Raw genomic sequence first — 24769 nt, 5'->3', positions numbered from 1 at the left:
CTGCGCATGAGAAATGTAACAATGGGCAACCTTTACCCTAGAATTAATTCCCACATTTATACGTCAACATAGAGCTGTGTATCGACTGTAGTGTAGTATCGTCAAGGCAGTTTAACAATTACTTAGTAATCCATCAGTGCTTTTTTTGGTAAATCCAGCCAAATTGTTTTCAAGTTTGATATTACACAACTCAGGTAGTGTGAAGAACTCACAAGACACTTTAAAACTCCTCATATTAACTCTACTTAACCCCTTAAGGACCAATTTTTTTTCCACTACAAGACAGCAGCAATTGTGTTTTTACTATGCCCTTTACTTACTAAATATTTTTCAGTAGTAGGTCTTTCTTTTAAAAATTTTATTTAAACTTCAATACTGTTTACAGATATCAAAACTACCCCTTAAAACAAAATCTTAATGAAAAGAAGACACCCCAAGGTATTTTAATAGGGCCATTTTGGCTGTAATTTTTGGGGGGTTTCCTGCCAAATGTGGCGTGAATAGCAAAAATACAGAGAGGGCTGTGTGCTGCAGCTGTAGACCTGCCACTCCTGCTTATGGTAAGAATGCATATTAAAGTACTTACAAAGTACTTTAATATGTGAACTTCACTGGTATATGGGACACTAAACTGTCCCTTTTATCTATCTCCAGGGCAATCAAAAAAGACATTGCACATTCTGAATATTGTTGTTAAAGCACTTTAACCCACGTTGCAGCATCATATACAGACCTCATAATATTACATAATGTATTGCTAACAAAAGGGTTCTTCTGTGCTATTCCAACGAAAAAGTGGAAATACAATAAAGGATGATCGAAGTGTCTGGCACCAACAACCATGCCACGTTCAAAGTCACTTAAATCCCCTTTCTTCCCCATTCTGACGCTCGGTTTGAACTTCAGCAAGTTGTCTTGACCACGTCTACATGCCTAAATGCATTGAGTTGCTGCTAAGTGAATGGCTAATTAGCTATTTGTGTTAACAAGCAATTGAACAGGTGTACCTAATAAAGTGGCCAGTGAGTATGTGTCTTGCTATCAGTCCATTAAATAGCATCTATACAAATTCTTCTCTGGGTTAGCCAATGACAGAAATGTGAAGGGTTCCTATCCAGCTTATGGTCAAGGATGGTGGGGAAATGCAACAGAATATATGTTTTTTCCAAAAGTATGAGATCTGAGATCCAAATAAACTGAGGGTAGGATATGTTGGGTGTCGCAACATCTAGCCCTTGGGTCTCCATTTGAAAGCCAATACCCTGGACCCCCAATGCGGTATGGAGCTGGAATAAACCAGAATGTAATAAAAAAAAGACCTATGGAGTTTGCCCGTAGCCTTTCTTGTGACACATAATGTTGCTTGTCATTTATAGTTGGCAAGGCTGCTTTAGAGACCAGGTTACAATCCATACGTTGCCTTAATTATGAGAACTACAGTGTTCATTTACACAGCTTCGGCATACTCTCCCAGTCCCACGCTGTACAATGTAACTGCGACTAATTTCTGTGACAAAGAAAAGAATAGATTTCAACAGGAAGAATGGTACTGTGATTATTTACACATTTTCAGGAGAGTCCGTGATATAACTCTACTGAAGAGTAAAGTGGAATTCTTGGTTTATTCTGAAATGTTTTCTCCTTCTGTCAAACTATAAAGATTGATATTCATGGACATTTCAGGTGCAGAAGTGCATGAACTTTGAGAGTTCTGAGTTTAGGACTTTCTCACTCGCTTACATACTGTTTACTGTTCACGGAAGAAGCAGGACAGGCAGTGCCTTGTCTCTGTCGCCAAGTTACCCTTTCGAAAATCTGTGTTTTAGAAACTTGAGAGCTCTCTGCAATTTCATCCAATTTTGGGAGTTATTTATATCATGTTATTTTTCTTAGTGTTTAGCTGAACATCAAGTAATATAGTAGGGGTAAGCTTATATAATGTTCACTTCAGGGGTGAAACTGGCTATGCTTCCTGAGTAACTCAGTAACGACTGACCCTGAACAGTATAAAAAGGTTAAACCTACAAGAAGGCCCATTAGTGTATCATTCACAAAGGAAAGCACCATCTTCTATATTACATGAACGTCTATGGGTTAGCTCAATGAAACCAAATAAACTTAAATTTGACTCAACCTATTCTTTAATAAAACAAATATAGGGTATCAACGATACAACCTGGTCAACCATTAAAATGTTCAAACCAAATTGAGGAATAAAAAAAAAAAAATACAAGGAACGACTGAACGATCATATGAATGTTTTGTCCTTCAAAAGAGATATATCTCTTTTTCAAATGCACAAATTACTAGGGAAATCCATCTTAAACCAATTAACATAGTTATTTCTCTTTAGAAATGAATTCCATTCTGTAATTCAAGTTGATGTGTCCAGATATTTTCCAAAGGGGGATTGAGAAGATTGGGATTGGGAGAAGTGAATGTATAATTAGGCAATTTGACACAAGTATGCACAACTGGAGATTCACCAAAGCTACAGTAACAACCGTCTTCACAGGTGTAGGGCCAATAATCCTTAGATGAACACCTCCAACCATCTGCAACATGGAGGTGGAGCAAGAAAGTAATGATGTTAGTAAGACATGCAAAGAACTGCAATCTCTTTAGGATACAGCAGGAGAAGGAAAGTTTATCTAGGATCTCATTAGTATTAAAGATAACCTTATTACAGACCATTTCTAAATTAATATTTTATTGCATACAAAGTGATAAATCAACTTTAAATTGGACCTCTATCACATATTAGACTTAAAGAGTCTACATGTATTAAATTACAATTTAACAATGTGTCATTGGTTCAGGGAAACCACCTCTGGTGCTCAACGAGATATCTCTAAACGATTCCATATGCTTCTAGCTAGTCACCTCTAGCCTAATAGAAATAAAAAAAATGGGACAATAATAACTCTGCAGCTACAACAGGGCCAATAATCTTATTCGTAAAGAAGGTGGCAACCCTTCTGGCAATCAATACATAAAAAGGGATAGGATCCAACCTGTAAAATGTGTCAATAGCTACATTTAGAAAGCTGGAGAACCATTTGGAAATGACCTGTGACATTTATTATCTTCAGGATCTGTGAGTCTCAGCTCTGCTGTTCCCTTGAAGCTGAAAACCGATTAGTGTAAATATATTCTTAGCACTTGGAAGACGTGCGCTGAGGAAAATGCTGCTAAGCATCTTCAAAGTTAAGCACTAAATGTTTCTGGAAAGGAACAATGTCATAACTTTAAAGACTGGAAAGCCAAGGGGAAAATGACTTAAATGACATATGTATTTGTGTATATACATATTCTCCCCTTGACTTTTTTTTTATAGCATTATTTCTAATGTAAAGTACTGGGAGAAAACTGGGTCAGCCTTGGTTTGTTAACAATGAGTGCTTTTTACAGCATCAACCACTGAAATTAAACTATAAATAAAACTATAAAAAACCCACTGAAAAAAAAACATTTCTAAGAGTTAATGTCAGCTCTTAATTTGTACAAACAATCTTTTTTCCCCCCTAAGTACATACAAAAATATGTATTTTGCATTCCATAGTGATTTGGCCTTGTACCTTTATATCAAAGATTGGCAAATCCCATTAGCAGAAAGCCGTGGCTCCTAAATTGTTCTGCTGGCTAAAAAAGGTTGGCAGGATTTGTCTACTCCAGTGAATACATCAATATTGAAAAGAAAACATGCCCAATAGTCCGAAAGAGATTTATCAATTAACACTTGCTTACCGTAGTAAAAAATATTAAAATTGTTTATAACCTTTTGTAACTTTTTTTTCCTTTCTAATGAGATGTATTTTATAGCTCTGCAAATGTGTCTGAGCAGAGATGCCATCTGCCATATCCTGGAGAGCAGGGCCAAAAATGCTACTTTAAAGGAATTTTGATTGTTTTATCACTCTCTCTGTTCAATTTGATGAGAGTGGTACAAATAAGTGAGACTGACCCTAAATCATTGACATCCACAAATAATCACTCGTTGATAACAGCGAGGACAAGAACGAGAGGGGAAAAAAACGTGGAAAAATGATTGCTCTTATGGTAGGAATAATTCTGATATGGTAAGAACACAGGTCTGCGAGTAGCCCAGGACCTCTTTAGAAGTTGGTTAGTACAGGATCATAGATAACTAAAGAAGGAATGTGATTCTGGTTCCAAGAGTGCATAATGCCAACAATGTAACACTGTACAACCTTTGTTATTTAACTACCTATCTGCCAACAGACTTCAGGTTAGGCATACAGCAATGATCACACTCGTTTTGCCCTTTTATCAACTCACATCTATAATAAGAAAACATTTGTAATACTTTATTTTTGCATTACGCTTACCTCTGGCTGTAAATAAAAAAGAACACATCTTTATTTTACTGCATTTTGAGAAGATGTATGTCTTTGATTTGCGGCACATAAACACAAAACTGAACACTGAGTAAGAGGTGTTCATGGATATATAGTAAGATGATGTAACAGAACTCTCTTCAATATGCCGCATATAATGTAGGACCGTAGACAGGTCCTGGAATCGATAAGCCTGGGATACTAATCAACCACTGTCAGTGAGGATACAACAGTGCTTTAAAGACCCAACCGCCCCCCAACAACAACCGGGAGACGGTGTGGAGGAGGAAGTGAACATTGGGAGGAAAGTAACGGGAGATGTTCTACACACAATTGCGTTTATCTTATGTTATATATTACTTGTTATGTCTACCCATTGTACAGCACTGTAGAGTATGATGGTGCTATATAAAACAAAAAATAAAAACAAATTTGCTTAATTATTTTCTTAAGAACCCAGGCACTTCACTTTAGATTCGGCAGAAACCAGATGCTCCACAAAGTATGCTTAGCAAAATCAAGTATTAACCTTTAATACAAAGTACATATATTAAGGATTAGATGTCCTTGATGTTTAAATACATAAAAGGCAAAAACAAATACTTTACACATATAATTATTTCTAATTGTTAGAATTATTATATAATGATTTATGTTCTGCAGAAAATGCCGTTCTCTTTCTTACTCGAGTTTATAATTTACATTGTTTCAACCTGACATCTGATATTATGGCCATTATCATGATAAAACCCAGCATGCCTTGGTACAAAATTGTAGCCAAGGCCAGGAGCCAAATATTAGTCACTGCGTAAATGTTTTCAAGCTGCACTGGGTGGCACTTAATGGGTATTTGAATTTATAGTTCATGTGCTTTGAGACATCTTTGACAGCTGGCCATGTAGCTAATTACTTTTGTTTATTTTTGAATTAAAAGATACTGTTTAATGCATGAACTTGAATGCTAAAAATGTTGCAAAACAAAGGCGGCCTACTCTGCATACAGAGGCACCGTGACACATGCCTAACATTTTGCGTTCAAGTCTGCTTTGCTGGTATCTTCTTAGTACAAGCTAAATGGACTGTGTTTGTTCGGTATGGAACAATCAATATCTGCATGTCAAGGACATTTCAGACCAAATTTTTGTTTTTGGCCCAAATTTCATTTCCTGTCCCTTCGGTTCGAGCGACAATTGGAGGGCATTTTGCACTCAAAAACAAAATTAGTTTTCACTCTTTCTGAACGCCTCCCTTCCTTCTCCGCCAACCGATTCCTTCCCCGGGGAACTTCCACAAAAGGATGGCCCCTTCAGGCACACACTATTCCCCGTTCCTTCAATCGTGGAACAGCGTGTACCCAGAAGCCCTGTCATTTCGTGGAAGTTAACCAGGAGGCCAGAATAATGAAGACAAATTCAATGAGAAAGAGAAGCGTTTCTGCACCTCTCTTTCTCCGTGAATCTGTCTGCATTATTTTGGCCTCTTTGTGCACTTCTACAAAAGGCTGGAGCAACAGGGACAGCCTCTCCTTTACACCAGAAGGCCATGTCCACGAAGAAGCAGACAAAGAAAACCACAAGGAGCAGTGGATGAAGAAAGAAGACTGAAGAACAAGAAGATGCAAGAGAAGAAGTGGAGCTGTGCAACTAAGAGACAGAGACACGGATGTAGTCAGCGGACAAGACAGGGAGACATTGAGAGAAAGTGAATGAGAGTATGCTAGAATGTGAATGACAGTGTGAGAGAGTATGAAAGCACCAACAAAATGCAAACGAAAATTCAGCGCTCATTGCTTCATTTTTGTTTGCTTCGTTGTTTTACATCCTCAGTAAACAATGCTGTCTATCTTTTCAGAGTTTGAAATATTAGTGCATCACAGACTAGTTTATAATGACCCAGACACCTGTCCTAAGCTCACGTACCTTCCTACATCTCCCTCTGGACACTTAAATCCCACCAGAGCAGCTAAATAGACTAGTAGGAGGTGTAATAATTTGAATTTGATCAAGATGGATGCTCCAAATCAAATAAATACTTAGGGAGGGCACAAACAAACTTCAAAGGAGCTGTAGACCCTACCCTGCTGAATTTAACACTTTCATCATCAGGGCATTAGAAATAGAATTTCTTACTAAATGTCTTAAAATGATGTTGAATGCATTGAGAAAGAAATTTCACAGCATAATATGTCTGTGTCTTATCCAATGAATAAACCATTCACACCACAGTTTAAAAAAAAAACCACTTGCTTACATGGGCTTTATAAAGACAAATAAACCTGTGTGTTTTCATTAACACACAGGGAAAATACATTATTAATAGGCAAGGAAAGAAGCAATGGAACATTATTACATTTTTCCATCAATAAGAACCTGTATTAAGACCTATAATATATAATATTTGGATATAATTGAGATCCATGTCTCAAAACAAACTGCTTGTGTCATTACGGCTAAAATGAATTCTCTGTTTCAGCCGTACCATCTTCCATAATTAAACAGCTAGGATTATGCTGCATATATTAAAGTATAATCCAGATAATGATCTCAGAATAACAGCATAACACTTGAAAGAGAGCAGGCGATCGTAGGTTTAACATATAATGGAGAAACAAAATAACGTTATATAAAATTGGCTGAAAATCATGTTCCTGGAAAGCATAAAAGGATTTATGCTATAGAGATAGAAAATGCTTCTACATGTTTGATGGGAGTCGTGTATGGGAGATTTAGCTCAGGCCATATGGCACAGAGGAAAATGCCCGGTGGACCACTGATCCTGCGCCTATTTTTCCATCACATGCAGCAGTTGCACTGGGCGCTACACATTTATCCCCGCGAAACTGGGACAATTTTCATAGTTTAACTATACTTATACAGAAGACATGCTGCTTGTACATTACTAAAAACATAATTTTTGTTGCTTTCAACTCCAGGTCCTATTTTTTTTGTCCCAATCCTCCCCTACTTCAGTATATGTACCTATCCAACACCTCATCAGCTTCCGAGTCTTGTACTTACTGTATTTGCATACGTATGTAATTATTTAAGTGTTCTCCTAAATTGAATGTGGACTGATAAGGGGGTGGGAAGGTGGCCTCTCTGATTTTAAGAATTTAAGCCATGACTCCTCATATAGCTTAGAGGCAGGAGTTGTGTAGTATTTCTCTTAATTGTGTCCTTTCAGTGTACTATTCAAAAACACAAATCGAGGCTCCATCTTCATTTCTTGTGGACCCATATGAGGATTTATTCATAGACATCAATATAAAATAATTAGGTGCCATCAGCAAGCCATTGCTATTGGGTTCCAGGCATTTGGTCATGAATTATATATGCATTTCAAAAGTAAAAAGACAAATTTAAAAGTAAGCCAGGCCCCAAAGTGGCTACTTCTGTCAAGAAACTCATTGAATTTCTTAAAAAAAAATCTTTACAGGCAAGCATGCTACAACAAAGCTCTCTCAGTGCAACCTGACCCCTATGGAAAGGACACCTACCCTCTGTGTTCTGAAAATAATCAACTTCAAGACGCATAGTCCCTTTCTTTAGGTTGTAAAGACCTGCGCATACATTTTTAATGAAGAATCAATCAGTGAGGAAGTCTAAGAAGATATCTAAAGAATTTGTGTTTGGAAACTCCCTTTACATTCTCAGCAGAAGACAAAGCCTGCGGCCATTGTCTGCATCAACGCAACTCATTCTACTTCCCTATTCTTAGTGACAGGGAGAGGAGAATGACAGGACAACTTGGCAATAAAATGATAGCTTTAAAAAGTCTTTTCTCTTCATATCATATAACAGAACTGGCAAGGGAAAAAGGGTTCTGAGAAATAAGGAGGGGGTTGTTTTATAATGTTGATTTTTGGATGGGTCTTTGTTTTAAAGAAAAAAAATCTTATGTCCATCACACCTGGGAACCTTTTTTTTTTTAATTGGTGTCTTAACCTGAAATATGGACTATGGGACAGTGAGAAACACTAAAAATTCCAAAACATTGGTCAAGTTTGATGTGTTGATTTCTAATATTAAACCTTTTTTAGTTTTTTAGTTTTAGACTTAGAGAGCAATGTTTTTTTTAGTACTATTCCACACCTTTATGTCAAGTTTTTTCTAGAGTAGAACTATGTTTCCATGGATTAGATAGCTGATATTATCAACTGGGACACTGAGTTTAAAGGGAAATATCTATACCAAGTTGCTCAGTAACTGATGATGCTAATTTGTTTAAGTTAATTAGAGAAACATTAAAACTCTGCAATGATTTCTGCATCTAATCTGCTATTATTTCCCTGGTTTAGAAAAGCTGCATATCCAACCTTAAGATATCTAGGTTAGAAAAACATTTTCTTCCATTCATTTCTGGTTAACTCTTCATCTCATATCTCTTCTGCTTGGTTAATATATCCTACCCCATCATTCTCCGGTAAAATTGTCACCACCTTCCCCATATACAAAGGTTAACAAGACCACCTCTGAAGCTGAATGACCTGAACCAGGACAGCAGTGATGGAATGTAAGAACCAGGGTAGCCAGAGAAGACTACTCATGTGGGGCCAATACTACTGGAAACCACCCTGGGTTGTATCATGAGATGAGGGGACTGTGACAGCTCACCAAGGCACAATGATAAAATCTGTTATAAAGCACAATAGCAAAATTCTACATTCATTGCTTCATTATGACAGGGCTTGACAAATTTGTTGTGAATCTAGGCGCCAGGTAAAAAAGTTAGGAGCCAGGATTTTTTTTTAAACTAACAGTTGGTCAGGAGTGATCTGATCATCATCAGCCCACTTACTAAACTCACAGCGTTTGACCTGGAAGCACCCTGGACATTCAGGTCAGTGCTGTTTTTTTAACTCTTTCGATGCTGATGTTCCATTGGAGCACAGCATTGACGGATATTTAGTCCCCTTAAGCTTGTAGGGACAAATGTTAACCCCTGCAATGCCACGAATGTGTCATACACAATTGTGGCATTGAAGGGGTTAATGCTGCACTATCGCTCTCATGGAGCGATCAGGCAGCAGGGGGGTGTTGGGGCTGGTCTCCACACTCATGGGGAGACCAAAGAACCCTCTCCCCCTGTCCCTGAAGATGCCTCTGGCAGCTGGGATGCAATTGCTGGTCTATAGACCAGCCATTGCAGGGGGAGTCTCTGATGACTGCTGTAGGCTTCCATGCCTACAGGAGTCATCACAGGGCTTGTGGGGGGTCGTTTTTGCTGGTCTGCCTGGGCTTCCAGGCAGACCACCAGCAGCAGAGACCCGTACAAAACGTGAATTAACCCCTAAAATGCCACGATCATTGAAGGGGTTAACGCTGCACTTTCGCTCTCATGAAGCGATCAGACAGCAGGGGGGTGCTGTGTCAGGTCTCCACACTCAACCACCTTCCCTGAAGCTACCTGAGGCAGCTGAAAACACGATTGCTGGTTTTACTGCAACCGCGTTTTCAGCCTACAGGATCACTCCGTGGGAGTGATCTCAGACTCGAGGGCGGGCTCTGAGTGGCTGTGCTGTCTGCTGTCTGTCTGTCCTGGGCAGACAGCAGCAGCAGCGCCCCCGCGTGGTGACGCGGGGCAATTTTTTCTGGATGTAAGAGGCTGACAAACACCTAGGCGCCAGGACAAAATTCTCTGTCACCATGGCGACCTGGTGCCTGGGATTTGTCGAGCCCTGCATTATGATGACATTTTGTTGTATGACTTACACAAAAGCACAATACAACAAGATGAGTAATATCCAAATGTAAGTGTTTATGATGAAAAGAAGGATACATCATGGACACAGCTGTATTTAATGACAGCCATAAAAATGTCAATGATATGTTTTCTTCCTACAGCTCACTCAGCCACGGTTGCGATGACTCAACTTTATAATGACGAAACAAACAATTTACTATATTACCTTAATTGGAAAATCCCATAGATGGGAATCAATTTCTCCCACTAGGACTCTTACAGGACTGCTTCCTGTAGCTTGGTTTATATGCAGACTAATTCTGTAAAGTACTCTTGGTACTCTAAAATAATGATAATTATGAGAGCAATCAACAGACAGTGTGCTGAATTTGTGCAACATGCAATGTTCTTGGTAAGGCTTCTTCAGTATGAATTAGGATCTAAATTGTCAAAGGTGGTATATATAAAAATACCATATACTAGGAAGCTATCTTGTTCTATTGATTTGTCCAAAAAAACCAATGTTATTATTAATATTATTTAAATAATGAAATTTTAATCTTCAAAACAAATTATAATATTGTTGCTGCCAAAATACCAGCTGATCATTGAGTTTGTGCCGTGACTGCGTAGTACACCAATACTACTGATTCTAACACACAATGCCTTAGAGTAATTATGTTGTGATAAATGGGTCAGCACGTAGCTTTCCACACAAGAGGTACATGGTGTGTCTTGATCCTGAATTTCTTTTGTTTTTATACCATGAAACTTTGCTGATATACCAATCGTATACCGATGAACTTATTGACACATATATTGAGAATCATCTCAAGTTTATTTCAACACAGACAATGCAAACCCCCGGCCATCATTTAATGTTTGCCTTGTTAGCGTCAGCGTTAGGGTCATAGGATTTGTAACAACAGGCCTGCAACTCTTATATAAATCGCCAGAGGGTCCCTCCTTTTAAAATCTTCTTATTAATATGGCCACTGGTAGGATTTGGTGGGTGTCAGCTCAGAAGGTATATAATAAGACTTTCGTTATTCCCTCTTAATTATGTTCAAAAGGATTCAATCAGAACACGGGAGACTTTGATGTCCTAAACAGCTGTTTCCAACTGCTCCACTCCTGTGACCTAGAACACATTACGGCAAGCAATGCCTTCACATCCTAGTTTGTGCAACATTTTACTTTTTAAACAAGCAGTCCTTTCAAATACTTCCCCACAGCTACTAAGTTATTCATTACAAGGTTTCATTTCATTGTTGCATGTAGGGACTCTACATAACTCATGCTTTTTATGGCCATGAATATTTCATATCTTCCTATATTGAAGTCTAATTCTCTGCTAAGTATTCATTGTGATCATATTAGATGCCTCTGTGGGAACACTGTCTCTTTCCTTAAAACCATTGGATATGCTTGTAAAGCCATATCCAATTTTGCATTCATGCAGCCTAAATGTCTTTTTTAACTCTATTTTAAAATAGAGCGGTACTAAAATTATTTTAAGTAACATATTATAGTGTTATGTACAAGATTTTTTTGCACACCTTGTGTGTGTATATATATATATATATATATACACACTAGAAAAGTGTTTACTCTTGGTTCCTTTTATTAACACTATGATGGAGCACAGCACATTAAACTTGAGGAATCAGATGCTCTACAACAATACAAAAGAGCTACCAAGGGAAGTCCCCATGACAGATTTATTTCCAAACATCAATGATTAGAAAACAAAAATGGTCTGTAAATTATTTTTAATTGGCCAATTGGGCTTAGTTTCATTAAGCTATATTCATTTGGCCTTCTACTTCACCAACAAGGCAGATGTATGATACCTAGAATGGGGGTGGCTGAAGACTCGCTGATCTACCACCCAACAAGTGCCCATTTTCACGTCTTTACAGCCCAAGTAACTGGCATAAAAAGTCTCATATGAATTTAAAAAAGTAGTAGCACAGCTCAAATGACTATAAAATATGTTGCTTTATTCATAACCTCAATAAAAGGGCTGCCCTGGTATCTGAATAAAATAAAATAAAATAAGAAAAAATAGTAAACTTCCGTAAACGGCACTCAAGGAATGTACAAACCATTTATGACAAAGTTAAAAATACACATTTTATTATAATTCAATAACATAGGAAGAACTCCCAGGCAACCCAAGAGAATCCCCCAATCATACTCAATATATAAACATATACCCTCCCCAAGGGAGAGAATCCACACTGGACAGACCAGCATATCTATTAAATAACTAAATGCACTAAATTCATTAAGCACCATGTCCTTAACACACATGTATACATCTAATTACAATGTGTGTCACAGCTGAACCTTCTGTATCTTATTATTCCTATATGAACATATTTTGGCAGATACTTTTAACTGCATACATTATCTGTTTGTTTTTCTTTATTTATATTTAAGAGAAATAAAATATAGGTTTGCTTTTCATGATTTCCATTTGGACTGACATCGCTCTCTGATAAATGGTTATTTGCACCCGGACACTAGTTTCTAACTCTGTCAAACACAGAGTACCTGGTTATTAAAGTAATCATTCACCCTACTCATGGCCATGCAGAACAATTTAAAGGGAAAAAAATAGAAACAGTATTTTCTAAATCATAGCAACCTTAAAATGTTGTATGTAGAAGTAGCCCACTTGCTTATAACAGTGTGGAATGTAGCCTTGCCTTATCAGAAGCTCTTTCCCTGACGCTTTTTATTAAAGGATTACTGTCATGTAAAAATAACAGAGACTCCTGAACTAACAAATGTGAAGACCGCTAGAAAAAAAAAGAGTAAACTTCCATGCAGCATATAATGCCGGCACTTCTACAATGCACCGAGTCTGCCCACTGGTGCAAGTAATGACCCGCTGCTAACCCTATGGTTCTTATAAGAAGAGCTAGTACAATATACCCTGATGACCAATTGGGTGCATAACAGGGAACACTGACTGCAATGCAGCCCTACAATATACATTTTTCTGTATACGTCTCCAGTTGAAGAGGCCACCAACCTGCGTCTGGCTAAATCCCAGCAGGTGATTATGAGAATAGTAGTCCAACATGACCTAGTTAACCAGTCCTAAACCCAAACTATACAAGGCACGGTTAGTTCTTTGTATAACCTACTTTACTTGATTACAGTGTGATCCTGGAACCATAGACGAGAGGTAATGTACATTTTTTCAGAATTCGCCTTCAATTTTCAAAGCAGGGTGCTGGATTATCCACTTAATGCTAGATAGATGTGTATTTCACATGTTGTGGCATAAAATTCCCATATGTAAATTGATAGAAGAAGGAAATTAAGGGCGACTATCCATCAATAAAAATCAATATGAACCAACTGATTAAAAATAAACAATTCTTTATTTGTTCACGCTCGAAAATAGTAAGTGAAAAGAATACATAAAAGCCATCGACACTTAATGTATAGCTCTTATAAGTCTCAAGTGTTATTTAACAATTTAGCACACGTCGGTGGTGCTTTGTGCAAAGATGGGCCTTAGCGGTGTATGACTTCTGTGTTTACAGAGATCCCCTCGAGCAGGGTGCTGGATGGACATGAAACTGTGTGGTGCCTCCTAATACCAATGCATATGGAGCTATGGTCTACGCTGGAGATGGGAGAGTGTTCAGTTTGCATGTATATGTATAATATGATGGTCAGTTTGAGTTTGTCAGTGTACATGGAGGTTTATTAGTATGTACATCTGTGTGGGTCTATCAGCATTGTAGGTTTCTGTGTGTCTTCTGGTGAAATCCTCACAGGGTGCCTCAGGAGACTCCATGTCCTAAAGCAGAAAATGCTGAGAGATATAAATTTAAGAATATTCATTTATCTAACATAAACAAAATTAATTTCCTTCTTCAGTTTACAAATGCTTCATACAACAGGCCACCATGTTTTTAATGCCAGTTGGCATTTGGAATATGCTTATTATTAAGTAGTCAATATGGTGACCTTAATCATCTCCCATCTTGTGCTATGTATTTGCTCTTTTTCAATTTAAAAAACATATCTATAAATTACCATGTTTTCCAAGACACAAGGAAGAAGAAAAATACAGATTTAGTGGTATTGAATAACAAACTACTGTGGGAATACGAGGGATGCTGCAAATCTGTGGGAGAGTGTGAATCTGACAATGCAAAAAGGCAGTTTTTTAATGTAAAAAAACGTTCCTGTCATCTTCATTGTTGAAATAAAGTCTAAAGACAGAAATGTATAATCTCAGATTTAGTTCTATGTATGCTGTACATGCTAGATCCCCTTCCTTTTTTAATTCCCCTCAACTTGCCTCCCTTTGAAACAACAAAAACATTAAACTGTGCCCGGCCCAAGAGCTAACAGCAGAAACATGTAGTTTTTGGCAAAGCTATTGTCCTGAATCTACTTTTCAGGGCAGAGTGTGGGATGGAAAAGGGGAAAAGACTAAAAGGAAAGGCCTTTAGTTGTAACCGTGCCAACAAAATAGAGAGACACAAACCCAGATGCAGGAATCTGAGGTATTTCCTTTTCTATGTGACTTTGTCCTTTACAGAAGGTCAAATGCACATAATGAAAAAAGAGGATATTTTTAAGGCATAGATGAATATTTTCTTAGCTTACTGGACAGCTTACGTGTGCCCGTGCCAAAAGGCGTTTAACATTTAAAATCCATGCTTTATTTATCTGTAGCCAGCGTCATCTAATTTACTGATTATCTTCAAACTGCATGGCACGACACCTTGGAATGATTATTGTTAACACAGAAATGCACAGTTGCCAATATTTTAATTAAATGGTCCCAGGGATCCTTTGCCTGTGAATGGTCACGTGCCGGTGTGTTAAAACATGACCACAGCCTGGAATGGAACCAACAAAAGTTGTAAAGGGATAATGTGACTTAGAAGTCAGATGGATAACAACCTGTAAATCTGAAAGATCAGAACTGGAAAGGTAGCATAGAAACAATTATTTCAGAACTGTCTTTTTAGAGAAGGTTTATTGGAATTCATACACTAAAGATACATACAGTTAACTGAACTCATTGTCTTTTTAGAGATCCCTTTGATGAATAGGGTTCATAGAAATGCAATCCCAAGCCATGGAATGGTTCCTAAAACCGAAGTCCTCTTGGCTATAATAGCTCATACTATGCCCAAGCACTAGGATCGCAATGTCCAGGAATCCTCCGCCTCATGTTCATCTTCATCAGAAGAGATAGAGAACCAGATCAGATAGTTGGGGATTGCACCAGAGGTAGGTTGAAATAAGCAGAAACTCCTAAAGGTCAGGGAATAGGCCATACAGTGTAATCAGTAGACAGGTTCACATGCCACTTTCCTCAATGAGAAACACAAAGAAATACAGATTGCTGTTAGATATATCAATGATTTAGAACAACTTGTCCAGTACTAATATAGTTCAAGGAACAGAGTATTAAAAATGATGCTATGAGGCTGCAATGTAAAAAAAGAACAGTTATGATGCCCACTAAAGCCATAATCAGTGAGAATAACAACTGTTTCCTGGTACACTGTGCTAAGAGAAGGAATATATTGGCAAAAGAACGAACCTCGTTAATTTGTATCTTTCATACCTTCTATTCTCCACACCCGATGAAAATATTTGGAATTGTGTTTCAGTAGCACAACTTCCCTTGGGTGCGGTGGTTTGTTGTAAATGCCAGAAAAACTTAAGGAAACAAAGTTGGTGATAAATCCAAAAAATACACCAAGAATGAACTTTTGAAATAAAAAGTCATCATTCTTTCCACTAATCCATCCCAGATGTCTCCTCTCAAAATACTTGTGTTCCATTTATGGAACGTCATCCCACACTGCTTCCAGGTCATGGCACTGAAGCATCAACAGATCTGAAGCTGCCAGAGAAAATGCTCCTAAGACATACCATGAGATAAATGGGACCATAAATATTTGGTACTGTTATATACACAGTGATTTTACAAAGAATGATTACATTCATGTACTCATATTAATCTAAAGGTCTAGATATCTGCAAGGTCTATTACCTTGTTAACCCCTTGTGTGGGTGGACAACCATATCCAGGAATGAACCTGCTTTGGCCATAACACATGTAAGTTTAAACTTGCTTTCACCCCAAGATTTTAAATCTGTAATGATGACTTACAAACAACTTCAAAAAGATCACTGAAGCCCAAGTTCCTTTCCCCTGCAACACCCAAGTAGCCAAAAAGTGTCATTTAGTTATTGTAGAATATAAAAGATGTCACCTGAAACTATGAGATTCGAGCAGAAACCCCAGGCAGTTCCCATGTAGGTCATTATTCAAATGCTTAAGGGTACTGATTTTTCAGGGCTACCTGGAACCAGCTATTTAGGGCATGTGATTTTGCATAGATGTTGCACATGGCCTGTTAGAAATCTCTGATTTGTGCATCTTTTCTCTCCTAGTGCTAATATGATGCTATATAAATAAAGAGAAGCTGGAAGGTGTGCACGCCTGGCACTCAAAAGAGAGTGCAAGTTTAGGCAGGAGTCTGTTTCATTGGTATATTCTGCCTTAAACATAAATGCTGTAAAAGTTTCAGCTAAGCCCCATCTCTACTTATATTATGTTCTTTCGGGGAATAGTATCACTCTTAAGAAAGAAACTGTTCTACTGGTGCTAAACTAAGGGTGTCTGCTACCTGTTTAGGTGCAATTGCCCATGTGGACATTCATACCGGCAGAAAGAAGACGATTGAACCTTTCCGTGACAAATGGAGCGAACAAGATATTATTTTACAATATGCTTATCGTCGCTCCTGTACTTAACTGATAAAATGAGACACATAAGTTACATTCAGTCCTTGCGTACACACATGCCCCAGTTTACTATTTTGGTTACACAATCATTTTTATTATTTAATCAAAATGCAGCTAGTGAGATAGGCTCTTGTAAGTGATCCACTTTTCAAATTTTGGATCAACATGTTTTGGAAAAATATCTATTCTTTGTCCTGTTTCTAAACCAGAAAAGAAATACCAATTTCAGTCATAGCAAGGAGAAGCCCATAAGGCAAAAGTAGGTGTGTGTGTGTGTGTGTGTGTGTGCGTGTGTGTGTGCAGAGGATGCAGCATTACAGACAGGATTCCGGTAGCAATTTCAAAGGTTTCCTTGGATCCCAGAAGCTGTTCGGTTGGCCCTACTAATGACAAACAAACTCGGATATGAGCTCACGCATGTTTCATGAACTAACAGAAATATCATATGATTATTACATATCACAAATAAATGTATGTAGTTAGTGTTTTCACTGAAAAATTGCACAACTTGTTTTAAGAACACAGGACAAACCCTCAACAGGACTTTCATCTTTGGGCAATGTTGGAGTCACTTTGTTACATGAACACGATCTGTTTTTTTCTTTGGTGAATCTGCCCTCTACATGACATCACACCTATATACAGCTGTACTTTTAGAAAACTGTAAAGCCGCTTTGATTAGTGACACTTGCGCTAAAAGCTTCTTGGAACAAATACAGGAGTGTGGCAAGCCTGCCCACCTCTGGCACGCTACATGTTGTGAAGAACAACTTTCAGCCTTTCGAATGTCCAGAAGATCAGATAATGCCTACCTAGTTTGAAGTACGCATTTCTAAGACTCTTTGAAGCAGGTCTTGACAGATCTGCCTTGAATCTATAAACCAGACAAAAATGTAGAAGCTGCTATATCAACACAATAAAATAAGAAAGGATCAGCACAGTTATTAATTAGACATGCCCACAGTACGTTAAGGGGGAACATTATATTGACTGCATTAGTCTTGTCCATCAGAAGACTTGTAAAATTGTATCTTCTTAATAATTACAATATTTCTAATTCAGCTCACATGTATAAGAAAGCTAAATATCTAAGAATTTAAACACTCAGCACTTTCTCTCGCGCCGGGGATAGACCTGCCACATTAAAAAGGCAGTGTCAAATGACATCACTTTACCTGACTGTGTAAAACGGCTAGCGGACAGTGTGTCTAACCAATAACTAGCTTAATGCCCCATGCATCAGGCAGCTATTCCTAGTCATCACAGCAATCTGGGGTTTCTCTATCCATGCAAATGGGGCTCTAGCCAAAACTCTGCAGCCCTTGCCCAACGTGTATATATTAGTACACTTTACATGTTTCATGTCAACGAAAAGCTCCCCAAAGAAGAATGTGAGAGAAAAAAAACTACAGCTCTTGAAAGGTGCAATAAAGAGCCAGTAATTACTTTTGTAAAGATCAAGATGTAATCCTAAAGCATTTTCAATGAGTACATCGGCCTCTGTAGGTCCTAGAAAAAAACCTGGACCCTGGGATCTTGCAAGTTTGCCCCCCAAAAAGGCAGTAATACTATTAACACTTTATTTGTTATGTCCCCATATAAATGACGCACATTCTGAGCAACTACCTGGAAGGCAAAGGGTTAACCTACAGAATTTTATGTATACTTAGCACCACTTGGTTTACAAGCAGATTAGTCACGCAGAATATACGTTAAGGTGTCTTAATGAGTTAATATTGTAAAGGTCAATTCGTTTTTAGATTACCCATGTATGATACATATAAGCCCATGGACAATAATTAACAAAACAAACAACCAGTAATTGTGAAAGAACTAATTGATTATTGGCAATCACACAATATGATTTCGAGTCTGTACTCTGCACATGCCCGGTCTTGCTGATATTTGGACGCCACGGCTTGCTTTGAATGGTTTAGGTGAAAACAGAAGAATTGTGAAAATGATTGCAATGTGCATAGTGTGTCCTGGAGCGTGTTAGACACGTAAAAAGTAGTGTTGTTTCTTAAGCATAAGTCCATAATGTGATTTGTGTCCCCAGGAGTTTCCATTTCCAATTCCAACACATGTTTATTGCTGATAGCAGGCGGCAGGCAACGTCACGCACACAATATGACTTATGCATGATTTTCCTCGGATTAAGCTTACTTCCACTAAATCTGGAGCCCAGGGAGATGTAAAAAAGACAGAGGAATACAGAAGAGGGCTACTACATTTTAGAGGAATAGCTTCAACTGTTAAGCAGAATTTTTTTTAAGAAGAGACAGGGAAATACTATCATTCCACGGAATTTAAGTCCACAACCACCAAATGGTCCAAAGTCAAGACCGTTTACTCACAGGATTGTAGTTTCAGGATGATAGTGTACAGACTGGAATCTACTTAATCCATAACAGGGTGCTAAAATGGATACATGACCATACCTGGCCATCTGTAAATAGCTAACCTTCCTCCTAATGTCCCATGTAACACGGGTTACTGATTTTAAGGGTCACTACAAAGGGCTTTATTCACTGAACTATGAACTGTATGTGAGTTAAGCTAAACTAGCTCATCTGAACAAACTAAACATGTAGTGCTAATGATGGCTAAGAATGATGGCCCTTCATAAACAATAATCAAATTAGTGGGATGTTTCATCTCAGCTCTGCCCACTTGGAACTGATGGTTTAGTGAACCAAACCCAAGGAGGTAGTAGTAGCAATGCCAGCTCTTCTTTTACAGCAGTCAGGCAGCTAATATGTTCAAATAGCTTCAATTAAAACATAATTTATTTCAGCTATATTGTATTAAGTAAAAACAGAAAATGTGAATAACCTCTACTAAAAGAAAGTGTTACCCACGGTCAAGCCATGATTTCAGTTTGTGAAGAGGTTTATCTAGCATGCTGCTATGTAATCCCAATTACTTTCCCAAAGATAAACTATTACATGATGTTCCTTGGTCTTCATTCAACAAACAATATCTATTGATTAATCCCTTCCCCTTAAGAGATATTGTAAATGAAACCTAAACCATGAGGTTGTGCTACCCATTGGCCTTAGATATTAAGTATCGAGAACTTGCTGTACACAGCTTCAATGAGGGTATAATAAGAACCACAGTAAAATCAGTAATACCGTGACCTACTCTTAAGAGTGTGTGATTATCATTAAAAATACTTGTTATAGGAATTTACGAATAAGCTAATAACCAGTAAAGAACCAGCTAGATGGGGGCTGTTCTGGGGCAGGCATACCTGGCTTCAATCCCAGACTTAATTCTCGTCACCTTAGGCAAATCGCTATCTGTCTGTGCCTCGAGCACCAAAGTTAGCAAGCCAGGGACAAACAATAACAATTCCACATATGTTATATACTATTTTGTAGAGGGTTTTTTTTGTGCTTAGTTTTCCGACCTACAGTGTTCAGGCGCTACTCAGCTAAATGTACACATACACTATATATATTAATTTATATATACAATGGGAAAATAACCATTTGCTAGAGGTTCAAACAAAAGTGCAATGGATAAAGGGAGTCCAAAACTTTACTTAGGATAAGCTTTCAAAGTCAATAGTCAATATGTCCTCTTCCAGCCTGCCCCCAAAGGCTTTAGTCTGTTGGGATAGGACCTTAACAAATTCTCAAACAAGTTAGTGTCAGATTCCATGTCTTGCCATAGTTCTTGAAGTCTCCACTGCATTTATTTTAGGAGCGATCTAAAGTGTTCAGCCATATTCAAAGTAGGTGAAGCCCCAGATTTAGAAAAAAGTATATTTTTCTCTGGTGCAACAAATCTTGTTTGGTTTGCTTGTAAACAAGGCTCCCTGTCGTGAGAAAAACCCACTACATTTGGATGGGCTGTGTTGGTAGGGACTCTCAAAAATGAATAAACCTGAGATTCCAGGATGATCTCTCTGAAATATTGTCCATCCCATGATTCCCCTTGTTCTTTAATGACCCACATTAACCTTTTTTTTCACAGTGAAACACACAAATATGTTGATGCATATGTTTTTAACACTTCTTGGAATTGCTCATCACATTCAATATTCCTGATTGCAACGCAATAATTACACATACGTCTATACTTTCAGAGCATTTAATGGAAATTTCCGCATTGTTTATCATCAATCCTATATTCCCCTAGTAACTAGTTATTTTCCACCCTGTACACGTACCAAAATGAAACTTAAAAGTAAGCCAATGCTTTCATATCTCATTTGTGAATTATGTTTTATATTCCAGGTAATATATTGTTTTTCATTTTTTTAAGACCGCTAAATGTGATTCCGTACTTCATTCCCATATATATAGAAACACCCAATATGCTGTTACCGGTGTAATATCAAAAAGGCAAATATACTCCACTTCTTATGAGCAGATATATAGAAACTGACATTTTTGACTCATGTCAATATGTTGTCAATTCTAATAAATCAAAAGTTCAGATGTAGTAGTCCAAACTCCTTGGCTTATTTTTACTTCCCACATACCCACCATTTTACTTCCCGGGAAGAGAGGTGTCTTCTGTAGATATTATTGCTTCAAGAAACGTAACTACAATAATAGATGGCAGACAAGGAAACCCACTTCCACTGCCACTCACTACCCACTAAAGGCTACCCCTGCCACTTCACAAAACCACCCCCTAGAAGAGAAAGAGCGATAACGATAACGTACTCTGGGACGTTTCTATGTATCAGAATTGTTGCTCGTGTGCTTGTGAAGTATCTGGTCAACTTGATGCTCACACACAACCAGCGACAAACAAAAACTTTACTGTAAGCTGGAAATCTGCTCTAAAATAAAATCTCACCCTTTTTTGCACGTCATAACATGTAAAATTGTGCCAAATACATTCTGGGGTAATTATAACGGCATTTAACTAAAATAAAGGTTTTAAGAATTTCAAGAACAAAAACACCAAGCCACATAAATATAATTATGCATTTAATATTACACTAGTTTCGGCAAAAACGGTTATTTTCAAACAGCTCATAACATTCTCCAACAACAATTCTTTTATAGGCTGTTTTGATCTTTTCCAGGTCAGAGTCTTGTTTTGTCTTAAGATACGTTATTGGCAGCTGCTAATTTTCTGCTTCACAAAGTGAATACACAGACACCGTGACCTAAGACTGCTTGCCAACTATCCGCAAAAGCATACATTACCAGTGGCAACAGTACTGAATAATGTTAGGCTTTCCTTTGGGGAAACGCGCTGCAAGAGTCTTGTTGGAAACTGGCTAAAACGTGTTTAAACATAATTAAAAAAAAAAGCTTATTCTTTTCCAGCCAATATAACAGGCGACTTCAAAGTTATGTCTCAAAAATGACGGATTTTAAAACCAAAATTGCAGAGGGACAGATTAGGCAGTTTTGACATAGTCATTTACGCGTAGGAAACATAACTCCAAATGTTTTATGTGAACAAAGGGGTATATGTTTGAGGGGGGTGGGGCCTCCTGGTGACTTCATCAATATTTATTACTATTTATGCGATGAAGTCATACAGGACAATGCCAAAGTATTTTATTTTCAAAAACAAATGTATACACACTTTAATTGCAGTCTAAACATTTGTCATTGTGAATTGTATTGCTATGGAATAAAGTGATTCACATTAGAAAAAAAAGGAGTCAAGGGGATTTCCAAAGACGGAGCCTTTCCACAAGGCTTAAGGCACCAGAAAATAATACTCTTAAGTGACCATACCTGAGAACTCTCTAAAGCCTTTAGATGGAACAGATGACTTCCAGACAAATTACTGCACAATTTCACCCCTTTAATAACCTAGCCCTAATAACTGGCCTTCCCTCCTCCATCATCAGCCAATAATGGGAGAATTCCAGGGTCATCTGGTATGATAGAAGAGGGATGACACTTAGCTTTAATAGGAATGATGGAGGGTATTTTACTTTGTACAACAATCCTATGTAGTGGATAACATAACTATATTTATTTGGCAAAAAAATATTTAGTCGATGTCTAGCTTTTGGCGTGAGTGTCAAGTGTTAAAAGTCCACAAAACACTAAAGCAAATAGGATGACATCCACAGCCAGGCAAGCCATCCATCACTGAACCATGATCCTTTAAAATGGGAAGTGAAAGTCATAAAGTTTAAAAAAAATATTGTTTTGTGTATAAGTACTTGTTCTGTATATTTAAAATCACTTTAAAAACTTTCAATGGCAATGATTTACAAGAATTGCTGTCCCCATCTAAACATCATTTTTGATTATCCATTATTAAAAGGCTGGGATCCACTAATACCTAATTAATTCAGACCAAAAATTGTGGCATTCATCAATAACAGGGCACTGTTTGCCCCTTGGTAATACCACACCGTTGTTACCATTACTTGGACAGAAATGTAAGCACTAACCACTACATCAGCCACTAACAACTGTCCATTTATTTGAATAGAAACAAAGTATCATAAATAGTCAGACCGTCATCCCACCACCACCTTGCTCTTTTATATTTGTTAATAAGTCCATGGTCCTCTCAATACAGTACATGGAGTGTCAAATCAATAGAGCTGTAGAAAATAGGGCTATAAACCCCACTTTTCACAATAAGATCTTGTAGTACACCCCTTCCAAAGCAAATTCTGCAAATATTAATGAAATGTCAGACAACATAAGAAGCACAATATCCTATTGATAAAATAAATCGATGAAAAATTGAGAGGAGAAAGTGCTCACTGCTTACCCTCGATCCTTTTGAGTGCTGTTAGGCAAACGTCCTGGCTTGGAAACTCGAAAGGGCTATTGCAGGTCCTGATGGTGTCACACTCGCATTTCCCATTGATGATGTTGCAACCAGTTACAAAGTTTTCATTGCAAGGCTCAAATCCATGAAGCTGGTAATCATCCCAGTTCTCATCTACAAACGAAGCACATGAGTTTGATCATTCTGGGAGTTCTTTATGCCAGGGAATAAAAAAGCTATTTCATATATCTCATGCAGGTGCAAATGTAAACACAGGTATCTAGAGGACATTGAGTATGCTCATGGCTCACTTAAGATCATGGAAGTGATAGTTCCCCAGCCAGGCTGGAAAGCTGCAATATTTATTGAAGAATATGTAGCATGTATATGCAGTCAGTGGGGCATTATGGCCTTGGCTGACAAGTCTACGGGGTGATCAATCTCCCTAGTTCGCCGATGTTCAATGAGCCGCTTACAAGGAACATCTCTTATCTTCTTAACTGGTCCATTTGGAGGACCATGAAGAGGCAGTACAGCCTCCACAGCTGTATCCCGTAACATGTATTCCCACAACTCAATAGAATGAATTTTGATCAGTGAAACTCCCTCTTTACACTACCCTGGTTAAGACCTCCATCCTAAGCTCTCCCTGTTTCTCTCCATGATGTTCCTGTTACTTTGGGTATGAGTGTATGTGTGCATTAAAAACAATATTCTACTGCTAAACAAAGTTACATACATAGTTGGTCACAAAGTTATACAATAAGTAATGATAAAGCCACACTTTCCAGCCACTCACATAAAATGTCTCCCTTTGGCCATCTGAAATGTTGAAAGATATACCACTTGGTTATTATATAGATACATTAAGCAGATGCACACATGAGCTTATTAAACATTTAACAATACTCTCTTTCTACTTCTACCTGCTATATCATGGAAACATGGCCATCCATTTAAAACATACCTATGAAAAATTCACTATAGATTCCATTTATAAACTCTACAGCAGCCCATGTAGTCGCCTTAGTATATACTGGAAAAAGATATATAAAGGAATCCCTCTATCTTTTTTTTTTATTATTATTGCATCAAGGCCCAGTATTTCACATTTCCTTCCCTATATTCATTTTCACGTCCTGACTTTTTGTTATACATTCCTTCCTCGTCCTGCATTCTCCCAAGACGAGTATTTATATTTCATTTCT

General features: G+C 37.8%; 1 protein-coding gene across 1 annotated transcript in view; it reads right to left on the bottom strand.

The window, feature by feature from the left end:
• Positions 1-24769, bottom strand: part of LOC149289955 (cysteine-rich motor neuron 1 protein-like) — a 309795-nt gene that overhangs the window by 244995 nt on the left and 40031 nt on the right. The window contains exon 2 of the mRNA XM_089490169.1: positions 23562-23735. Within this exon, the coding sequence (XP_089346295.1) occupies positions 23562-23735 (174 nt within the window). The remainder of the gene's footprint in view (positions 1-23561; positions 23736-24769) is intronic.

Source organism: Sceloporus occidentalis, unplaced genomic scaffold, assembly GCF_023333645.1.
Source record: "Sceloporus occidentalis isolate IW3139 unplaced genomic scaffold, rSceOcc1.0.p SCAF_42, whole genome shotgun sequence".
In the NCBI taxonomy this organism is placed as follows: Eukaryota; Metazoa; Chordata; class Lepidosauria; order Squamata; family Phrynosomatidae; genus Sceloporus; species Sceloporus occidentalis.
This window is presented reverse-complemented; position numbering and strand designations above follow the sequence as displayed.